At 36.6% G+C, this 11,447-nt stretch overlaps 1 protein-coding gene across 1 annotated transcript; it reads left to right on the top strand.

Annotated features, from left to right (window-relative positions):
- Positions 1–595: 595 nt before the first annotated feature.
- LOC121976270 (NADPH--cytochrome P450 reductase 3-like) lies at positions 596–11,081 on the top strand. The gene is made up of 18 exons (XM_042528366.1): positions 596–1,015; positions 1,107–1,166; positions 1,249–1,325; positions 1,399–1,456; positions 1,551–1,634; positions 1,732–1,768; positions 3,076–3,145; positions 3,269–3,463; positions 3,551–3,643; positions 5,769–5,997; positions 6,080–6,163; positions 8,125–8,276; positions 8,348–8,444; positions 9,680–9,829; positions 9,932–10,009; positions 10,103–10,225; positions 10,372–10,485; positions 10,755–11,081. Exons 1-18 carry the CDS (start codon positions 722–724, stop codon positions 10,833–10,835), a joined length of 2,076 nt encoding a protein of 691 aa, XP_042384300.1. The 5' UTR covers positions 596–721; the 3' UTR covers positions 10,836–11,081.
- Positions 11,082–11,447: the final 366 nt, after the last annotated feature.

Raw genomic sequence — 11,447 nt, 5'->3', positions numbered from 1 at the left:
CGAACAAGGTTATAAATGGAGGGTTCGACCAACACCTCAAGAACAACAACTCCAACGATTTACTCTCTTGCACTGCTCCAAAGACGACTCGACGACTCTGTAACGTAACGCTGCTCCAACGATGGAAAATACGAATCTTCGAATCTTTAGTTGTCAGTATAATTTCGTTTATACCACTTAAATTATTATCACTTTGTATTTGTACTTATTTGAAATTATTAGTAGATTGTCCAACGAAAGTGATCAACGATCGCAAACTTTGAAATAGGAGTCGCCACAAACTTCGAACCAAATAAAATTAAAAGTGTTAGTATCAATTTTTATCTTTCTTATTTTCATTGCATACTCTCGACTATTTTAGAAAAAAGTGAAAAATGACTATTCACTCCCCTACTTTTAACACTTTTGATCTTATAATTAAAAACATCCATATTTAATATGGAAATCTAAAAGTTAATGGTTATTGTTGAATGTAATAACCCAAATTAATGATCACTCTTAAATATGATCATTCATTTTCATTCAAAAGGTGACCTCCATAATTTGAAGATTCTAATAATTAAAGGGTGGATTTTCGATTTTTGCCCACACCTTTTAAGCAAGGCTACCGGCGGTGGTAGGTGATCGCACAGCGCGAAGAGTTGGTGAAGGAGCGCCTCGTTAAATTCCGAGCCCTTTTCCCCAACTACCTCGCAGGATCTGAAGGGCGACGACGACGACTATGGAAACGGCGCCGGAGAAGCCGTCGCCATTCGGTATCCTCTCGTCCTTCCTCCTCAGCGCCGACGGCTCGCCGCCGGAGACCCGGATCGGCATCGCCCTTGCCACCTCGGTCGCGCTCCTCCTCAGCTTCGTCTTCTTCGTCTTCGTCCGGAGGAGCCCGGGAGAAAAGGTCGAGCCGCCGAAGCACTTGTCAGTGAAGACGGACCGCGACGCGGATGCGGAGGACGACGGGAAGAAGAAGGTCGTCGTGTTCTTCGGCACGCAGACCGGCACCGCCGAGGGGTTCGCCAAGGTTAGGTTTGTTTTTGGCTCATGAGAATCTTTGGGAATTTCGCATCTCCTTTAACCCTCTTGTCTTGTTCTTTTGTTTGTTTATGAGATAGGCGCTTGCGGAGGAAGCCAAGGCGCGTTATGTGAAAGCAACCTTTAAAGTCGTCGATCTCGTAAGATTATTCCTACGATATTCAAATAATGAAGCGGTTTTTTGAATTAACGGCATCATTTGAGTATTGGGATGTCTGCCAGGATGATTATGCCGCCGATGACTATGAGTATGAAGAGAAGATAAAGAAAGAGAATTTTGCATTGTTTTTCTTAGCTACGTATGTACGCTCTATACCACGATGTGTTCCTTTCCTGGATGTTCTTTGACCATGTTCTGTTTGAAAACTACAGGTATGGAGATGGGGAACCTACTGATAATGCTGCTCGCTTCTACAAATGGTTTACAGAGGTCAAAACTTAATTTAAGTAGAGAAAAGCAATTCTTTGGTTATCTTCTGGCTGCTAATGTCTGATGTTGTGCTTGATGGTTTGCCGATTGATAGGGTGAAGAGAAGGGCAAGTGGCTCAATAATCTTCAATACGCTGTTTTTGGCTTGGGCAACAGGCAGTATGAGCATTTCAATAAGGTTTTGTATTTTTTTATTTTTATAAGCTGTTTGATTTCAGCATGTTAAATCTGAACTGTCACACCCCTTTTCTTTTCATCATAATGACTGACAAAAGGTTGCCAAGGTTGTGGATGAGATTCTTGCCGATCAGGGTATTTTTTCCCCCCCTCAATTAACTGATCTTTTCATTTTGCAATCTGCCATTTTCATCCGTTCTCCTTTTGTGCTGTAATTTTTTTATCTCAATGGCTTATGGTTCTTCATTTGCGTTTATTATCCAATTTATACACTGCATGTGCTCAGATTAGGAAGTTTGGATGCTAAAATTATGTCCAAATTGTTTGTGGTACCACTGGTACTAGTATTCTGGTTGCCGTTGCTTAAACTTTCTATTTGTGGTCATAAACCATATGGCTTCAAAGCAAGTATGCATGTCTTGCAGCCCCCATGGCGTAGTGCAGACAATGGGCGCATGACATCTCTGGCGTAATAGCCAGGGGGCGATTCTAAGGAACTGACGACCTGGGGTTTACCCCACCATGTGCACATGACTTGTGTATCTGCATGTACTTCCCTCCATATCCGTGGGGCCGACACTAGGGGGGCCGCTAAGATAGCGGATCTAAGTATGCATGTCGTGTAGTATAATCTATATGAGTATTATGATGGTCATCACTTCAATTCTCATATCTGGTTTGTACATAGCTGTAGAGATGTTTGCTATTCTACACAACAGTAGGTGGGTTCACAATGTTATTATGTTTTCTCTATATCTTGCTTACTAAATGGTTGATGTTTTGTTTGCATTAAAAGCTGTTGTACTAATAACAGTTGTTTTTAATAACAGTAGATCGACTGAGAAATCCTAGTTTCTTGATAGCTGGTAGATATGGCTTCTCTCTATGGATCTACTGTTGACTGCTATATGGTTCAATTATATAAATGAGCCACATCTTTTTAATCATGTATTCTATCTGATGGTCTATGAGCCACTGACTGGAATTTAATAGGTTCTGTACAGTGGATCATGTTGGCATTCACCTCTTTCATGTATAGTTGTAGGATCAGCTTGTAGCAAACAAAAACAATTTTATCGTAGCACTTTAGGACCTTATATAGGTACATGGAGCTGTTTCATATAATTGAATGGATATATATGTGTAGCCAATCACATGCAGTTGCTAGACTTGGTTTTGCTTTTATTCTAGTTTGTTCATACACAAATCCTTGTATCTTAGCATCATTTTGTTTATTTTGTTTTATATCTATCTTCACAGCAAGAAGAGAGTGGCTTTGTACTTATCCTCAGACAATATTACCCATAAGCTTTGATTTTAGAAAAAACTAAAAAATTTCATCTTATTCTTATCATGATGATCATGATGATCTTTTTTTAGCTTTGAGAATTTTCATAAATTAATAGAATGCGCTGTAAACTTGCTTGTAAGCTAATATTCAGGTGCAAAGTGTCTTATTCCTGTGGGTCTTGGAGATGATGATCAGTCTATTGAGGATGACTTTAATTCATGGTACATAGTATACCAACCACATCTCTAAGCGATTCATGATTATTTGCTATCTAAAAGTTTCTTTCTCTGAGATTTTTGGTTTGGGTTATGTCCTCTTGTTCATGATGGCTTATCTAACTTTAGGAAAGAGCTTCTATGGCCAGAGTTAGATCAGTTGCTTCGAGGCGATGATGATGCTTCCGGTGCAACTACTCCATATGTTGCTGTTATTCCTGAATACCGGGTTGTTTTTATCAACCATGAAGATGCTACTCACCTGGAGAAGAGTTGGAGTCTTGCAAATGGTCATGCCATTCATGATATTCACCATCCATGCAGGTAACTTTATCTTTATTGCCCTGCTGTTTTCTACTTCAAATTGTGATCAAAATCAAAGCTGACTTTTGCATCTTTTCAACATTTAAGAGCTAATGTGGCTGTGCGCCGAGAGCTTCATGCCCCAGCTTCAGATCGGTCTTGCATCCACATTGAGTTGGAAATTGCCGGCGCCAGTCTTACGTATGTCTTCTCTCTTAAGTTCTTGATCTTCTAGTGTGCTTGATGTCAGTTACATTTGCTGTTTTGGCAAGATATATCCAAATTTATGTTCCAAAAGAGATGCTAATTTCTACTATGTAACATTATTTTTATAAATTTATAATTATCTATTGTGTGTAGAGAACTCTTCTACTAAGATGCTACTGTTTTCAACAAAAGATTGCTTTGAGAGATCATACTTGCGAAGAAATTTGTTTTGTAACAAAAAGGAAAATTGTCTTCCATTTTTCTTTTCATTTGTGTTCTTAGAGTTGACTAGTTATAGATAGGCATTTAAATTTTTGGGCATCTGTTCATTTTTGTGTTGTGTGCTCATCATATAGCGTCTCATTTATTTTAGTTTAATGTAGAGGTCAGTCTTACTCTAAAGAGACTAAAATCTTAGCTATATCTATAAAGTAAAATTAAAATTTCATTCTTTTTCTGCTATTGCACTAGCATTCAAACTTTCCAAACCAACAGAATGATAGTTGGTATTTTGCTTTCATTTTATCAAAATTACTTGTTTTTCCTCTATTGATTGAAGCACTCATTGTAAGATCGACAGCGCTAGAGGAGGGGACTTGTTTTTCCTCTATTGACTGAAGCACTCATTGTAGGATCGAAAGCGCTAGAGGATGAATAATGCTTATGACTTTTTTACATTTTCGCAAAACACAGAATAAATGCAATGGAAATAGAAAGTAAAATATAAAAAGCAATCGCTAATACTTTGATTTACTTGGTTCGGATCCTATGATGACTCCTACTCCAAGGCCCACACTTGTTAAGTGTTTACGTTGGACAATTCACTATCAATCCGTAGAATTACAAAGACAAGTACATCTACAATATAATTATAGATTAAGTGCTATAAATGAAAATTATACCGATGACTTGGACAATTGAGTTGCGAGTTTTCAGTCGTCAGAGTAGCGTTACAGCTTCGTAGACTTGTTTTTGGAGCGTGCAGGAGCAGAAGATGTTTGAAATGAATTGTTGGATCAAGCAGCTGGTCGAACCCTCTTTTTATAGCCGAGTTGAACCTAATCCAATCCACTGATCTCGGGATCACTGACTGATCCTCCCTAATTGGTCTCGTTCTGAATCCACCCCAGCTTTTCGTTCAGATGTTTCCGCTTCAGATAAAAGTCTTGATTGATCCAGTCGGTCAGTCGACTGAACCTTCGACGCTCTCCGGCTTATCTGGTCCAATCAACTCGGTCCAATCAGCCTACTGTTTATCCACTGATCAGCTGACTGAACCCGACTAAGGTTCGGTCGACCGATCCCTTGGTTGAAACCTCATTGTGAGCTGATATGATCTCTGAGGTTCGATCAACTGATCCAGACGTTCAGTCGACCGAACAAGACAAAAACCTTAACTTGCAAAATGTTAGTCTTCTTGCAAAACAGAGTTAGAATAATAGGCAAATAAGGTATTTTCACAGTCTCTGGACTGTCCGGTTCTAACTTTTAGATTTCTCGGAAATCCTAGGTCGAACCGACGTCTACAGTTCCCTCAACGGGGAACGCGTCCTCACCTATTCTTCTTAGCAGAATTTACCTTTTGCCAAACCTATCCTCCAGATCGTTTGAATTTTTGCTCAATGCCCGAGACATCAGGACTTTCCGTTGGACGTCCGATCCTGACCCGTCCAGTCTTCCACCTGGTGTCCGCGACCCCAGGATTTTCACCTAGCGTCCTCGACCCTAGGATTTCGCCCAACGTTCTCAACCCGCTAAGACTTTGCCCAGCCCCTCGGACCAGGACTTCGTTGCCAAACCGCAGGTAGGACTTTCCATCTGCCTAGACTCAACTAGTACTTTCCTTTGCCTAAGATCAGTTAGGACTTTTCTGCACACTTAGTTCAACTTCGTTAGATCAATAATTAACCTTAACTTTGAACCTTTGCCAATCATCAAAATCAGGTTCGATTATCTGGTATTTCATGCACCAACACTCATTACTAATTAAAATGTTAAATTTTTAGCCTGGTTTGTGTATCGTTAACCTATATTGGTTATCTTGGTTCCACTTATGTTTAAGACATTTCTTCTTGACTAATTTTCTCTTCTAACCACTAAATTTATTCTGATGGAGCAGGTACGAAACTGGAGATCATGTAGGTGTATTTTCAGAAAATTCCATAGAGACTGTTGAAGCGGCAGAAAGACTGTTAGGCTATCCATTAGATACTTATTTCTCCATCCATGTTGACAAAGAGGATGGTACACCAATTACTGGTGTCTCTTTGCCATCTCCTTTTCCATCTCCGTGCACCTTGCGAACTGCACTTATTCGATATGCTGACCTTCTCAATTCACCCAAAAAGGTATAATTTTATTGACTTAAGTCACGTGTGAACTTTTAAGTTGTACTTTATACTAATTTCTAGTGGTGTTGTATGTTCTCAGAGTGCTTTACTTGCATTAGCTAAGTATGCATCGGACCCCAATGAAGCAGATCGTCTTAGATTTTTGGCATCTCCTGCTGGAAAGGTTTGTTTTTCCTGGGAATTCATACATGGTCATCCATTTCAGAAAAAATAAGAAAAACTCTTCAATTTGTAAAAATTGAGTCTTTATAAATAAGTCTCCCCAATTGACTAATATTGCTTTGATCTAATTCCTATCATTACCTATTCTTTCTTGGAGATGAATTTCTGATGTGATTGTGCGAGTTGCCTTGTCTTGACAATATGATTCTGTTGAGAATATAAAAGAATTGATAAACCCGTTTCCTACATGCATAAGTTTTGTAATAGCTGATAGATTTATGTAACTTTGTGTAAAGGTGATTGAGAGAAGCATAAGAGAGTAAACATACGTTTATAAAAGTTAATTTGGTTATATGTTCAGAATCAACTAGATTACTTATTTAATAAGATAACTAACAGAGTGTGTATATGTGTGTGTGTGTGTGTCTCTCTCTCTCTCTATATATATATATATATATTGAGAGTACTAAATGATTCTTCTATATTTGTGGATTTACATGAGGGTCTTGTTAGGATTTCAGTTGTATGAGATGAACTTAATTGTCATTATTCAAGATAAATATCTTTGGTAAATGCTATTTGTTTATTTTGCTAGTGCTGCAGTGTAATTAGAATAAAAATTGAAGCTTCAAGAGAACTTAGCTAAAGTTTCGAGTGGAACTTCAACTGAATATATGAAATTTTATTTCCACACTATGAGAAGATGTGGGAAAATAGTTGAGATGGAAAATCTTGCAATTAAGTGTTATTGTATCTTTGATCTATTATTCGATAGGATATTAATGAAAATACCATTAATATGATAATTTAAATAGCATTACAATTAAATATATGAAATGTAGTTTCAACAATACGACAGAAGCAAGATAATAATTAAGATGTATAAAAATAATTGTGGACAAGAATTTAGCGTACCTTCAATCTTTTATTCAACAATGAATAATGTCAACAATTTAAGTAGATTTACAATCAAATATATGAAGTGTAGTTTCAACAATTTGAAAGAAGCAAGAGAATAATTAAGATGCATAAAAATAATTATGCGGGCGATAATTTAATGTACCTTCAATCTGTTATCCAAGAATGAGGAGATATTGATGAAGAATTATAAATAGGATAAAGAGCAAATGGTTGAACTGTAGAGGTGTTTGTGACTGTCGTGCCTAGCAGACAAAGAATTTTATAATTACTATGATATGACTAGCTACATTTTGTGAGTCCATGGCGTTTGGTAGCTAGAGAGTAACACATAAAAAAAGAGTGTAAAGGACGAAGATGCTAATATTGATGTGTAGTTGATAGAAAAGATAAAGGTAAAAAAAAAAAAAAACTATTCTCCAAAATTAAGTGTATGTTACAATAGATTGACAAAATGGGAGAATATAGGTTATTATCATCTAGGCATGTTAAAATAAGACTAATATTAAACTAGTTGAATCAATTAGATTTGGAGTTGTTAGAGGAAGTGGGAGATCAAAGAAAAATCTCATTTAACATAGTAAAATTGACTTAAAAGGTCTCAATACAAAAATTTGCACAGAGTGCAATGGTGGAATAAAATTCATATAGTTAATTCTTGTTTGCCAGACAGCTAAGATTATTTAGTCGTTTTATTCTGCTTGGACAGTGTACCTACTCACATTTATTTTTTAGATTATAAAAAGTTAAATAGTTTTTTTTTAAAAAAAATACCTTGTTTATGACAAAGTAATTTAGTTCACATTGGACTTCCTTAGCACGTGTTGTAGGTTATCGAGTCTTGTAATACATTAACATCACCTTCAACAAGGCACATGGATGGATGTTAAGCTGGCATTTGGTTCAAAGATTGGTTGAATGAATTTACTATTGGAAAAATAATATTTTGATGAACCAATTGAAATTCACAGGAAATGCAATGAGTATTTTTGTAGCTTAGCCATTTTCAGCTTTTACTTAAGTTTCATGCTTACTATTGTGCAGGATGAGTATTCTCAATGGATTGTGGGTAGTCAGAGGAGCCTTCTTGAAATTATGGCTGAGTTCCCTTCGGCAAAACCTCCACTGGGAGTTTTCTTTGCTGCAATAGCACCCCGCTTGCAGCCAAGATATTATTCAATATCATCATCTCCGAGGTACCTAACTGTATGTTGGATCAGTTTCCTCGTTTGAAATTTTAACTTACAAATAGTTTGGGTGTTTTTAGGATTGCACCAACTAGAATTCATGTGACATGTGCATTAGTGTATGAGAAAACACCAACAGGAAGAATTCATAAAGGTGTCTGTTCAACTTGGATGAAGGTACTTTTCCTACATTACTTGGAAGCTATGGATCTCCCTTAATGAGTTAGCAGTGTCTAAAATCTAAATTATGAAAACAAATTAGTTTCTACTGGAAATCTAGGTAAATGATGCTTTGGTAACATACTGTTACAATTTCCTTAACCATATCGAGTATGTGCAAGAAAACATACTTAAAGCATATTTTCCTTGGACGTATATTGGCCCTTTCTTCGATTCATTATTGTTATGTCTATATTCTATTGTAGTTAATCAAATGCTTAAACAATATTCTTGGATGATTCTCACATTAAGTTTGTCCAAAAATTTGATGATTTTGGATGAGATGTTTATATCCTTCGATTTTTTGGCAAGTGTAAACCATGATAAATGGAATTAAGGTATAGCCTCCTTCAGTCATCAAAAAGCTACATTATTCTCCATAAAATCTTACCATACTGTCCCTTTATAATAATTTTTCTATGTTGATTTGTTAAGAGCGACTACATCTAAATACAGGAAATTTTCTTGTTGTAACATTTAAAGCAAAAAATATTTGCGTGAGCTTCATATGAATTACTATTATATGCATGTATTTTCAAAATGTGCTGTATCTTTGTGTTTACATCATATTATATTGGCATATTAATATGAAAAGAGAGACTGATTGCTGGTTTGGAGTTAAGCAAATTATATTCCAGATTCCTTGAAAACAATTGCTTATTTGTTGCAACATAACCTATTAAGGATCTTTGACTATTTCTTGTTCTTGTAAAGTCTTGTTTCTTTAACTGCTCCACCTATTTGTTAGAGATCAAATTGTTTGTTGTATTTTCTGGTTTGATCGTTTCTATTTTATTCAGTATCCTAGAACTTATCTACACTTTATCTTTTAGTGTTAAATGATTAACCAGCCTGGGTAACGTCGAGCTTGGGGTGACTGGCCCGGCCCCACGGAAGTTTTCCACCGGCCACTAGGATAAATCGGAAAGTGCTCACTGTCGGCAGCCCAGGAGCCCAGCATCTTTTAGTGTTAAAAACACTTAGTAACAGAAGTCTAATTGTGACAGACAATTGCAAAAATTGTATGACTTGTAAATTTCTCCAAATCACTTGATGATGCCCAAACCACCAACCTTCCTGTCACCAAAGAACATGTTAATCTGATCTTGATGTTTATTTAATTTATAGTAGACTTAGCTTGTCCACCTTCTGCCAGTATCTTTTCGTATTGACGCATAACTACTTATTGACAGCACTCCGTGCCAATAGAAGAGACTCAAGAATGCAGCTGGGCTCCGATCTTTGTTAGACAATCAAACTTCAAGCTTCCTACAGATGCTTCTGTTCCAATCATTATGATTGGCCCTGGGACAGGGTTGGCACCATTCAGGGGGTTCTTACAGGTTTTATTTTATTTTACTTTCGTTCTACCTTTTTATGTTTTGCAAATAAAACACATTCAGCTATTTATAATTCTTACAATACTTCTATTTGTTAATTTTCAGGAAAGACTGGCCCTCAAGGAGACTGGAATTCAACTTGGACGTTCTATTCTCTTCTTTGGATGCAGGAATCGTAAGATGGTAAACAGACAGACCCATCACAGTGAATCAAATACTTGTAGCCATTAGTCTGTATCGATGTATTCTTACATTATCGAGAGTCTGTTTTTTTAGGATTACATCTACGAGGATGAACTGAAACACTTTGTTGAAACTGGCGCACTTTCTGAACTTATTGTTGCATTCTCCCGTGAGGGTCCAACAAAGGAATATGTCCAGCATAAGATGGCTGAAAAGGTTTTGCATAGTTTATGCTACTCGTATTTACTTATTTGGTACAATAGATCCTTTTCCGGGGCCCGCATAATGGGAGCTTCGTGCACCGGGTTGTCCTTTTACTTTCTTGTCTCTGTCAGTAATCATTTTAACTTCATTTATTTCAGGCTTCCGACATCTGGAATATCATCACTCAGGGTGGCTATATTTATGTCTGTGGTGATGCTAAGGGCATGGCTAGAGATGTTCACAGATCTCTTCATAATATTGTCCAGCAACAGGTAAGCATTACTTTCCATAGCTTCATCATCCCAGGATTCATTTTTTTTTTAATCTAATCTAATCCACGTCAAAAACAAGATAAAACTAGTGATTCTACTACTATCGCATTGTTTCAGATGCTAGAGATTTGTGAGAAATCTATAGGAGTTCAGTTCTCAAATCTCAACTTTTTTAGTTTCAGCTCTCACATTCTGAAATATTGTCGCTTTAGTATTATCTCGCAAGATAAACACTAGCATCGCCTGATTCCTTCTTATCTTTCTCTCAGGGATCTCTTGTTAGCTCAAAGACTGAAAGTATGGTTAAGAGCCTGCAAATGGATGGACGATATCTAAGGGACGTCTGGTGAAAACACTTGGGTAGTTGGGTTGTTTTTCTTTTCCTTCCATTCGAAATTATCGTCATGCAGCAGTCCCAGTTTTGATAGCTTTCTTTTTCACTAGTAGTTAATACAAAGATTTACCTATCCCTTTTCCCAGTCTCAGTTTACTACATAAGCTCTCCTATTCTATGCTTTAACCATCTGGCATGGAAATTGTGTTTCATGTAATATATAAATAATAACTTAGTGAAGGATATGAACACTTTGATGCTTTGTACTGTTCTTCGTTCGTGTTAAATTTTATATAGTTTAACTATCATATAAATCGAGATATTTCTCAAAAGTTGTGTTTTCTGATCAGAAGTTATTTTGTAGAGGATAATTTGCATTCTATCGATTTATTTCATGAAACAGCACTGTTTTTATGTTAAGCTGAATGAGGCCAATCCTCCGAGAGTATTTTGGTGAATTTGTACCCTAATATTGATTGATTGTCACCTGTTAGCAGAGTTAATCTGATCATTTTTTCCCTCTTTTTCTCATCTATTATCTATTGCTGAATGAGACAAAGGTGACAAAACAAATCTTTCATGATTTTTTTTACATATTATTATTTTCGTCAAAAAGATAATATTAAAC

This window comes from Zingiber officinale, chromosome 4B (assembly GCF_018446385.1).
Source record: "Zingiber officinale cultivar Zhangliang chromosome 4B, Zo_v1.1, whole genome shotgun sequence".
Classification (NCBI taxonomy): domain Eukaryota; kingdom Viridiplantae; phylum Streptophyta; class Magnoliopsida; order Zingiberales; family Zingiberaceae; genus Zingiber; species Zingiber officinale.
The sequence above is the reverse complement of the archived record's forward strand: the minus strand, read 5'-3'. Positions and strand labels throughout refer to the sequence as shown.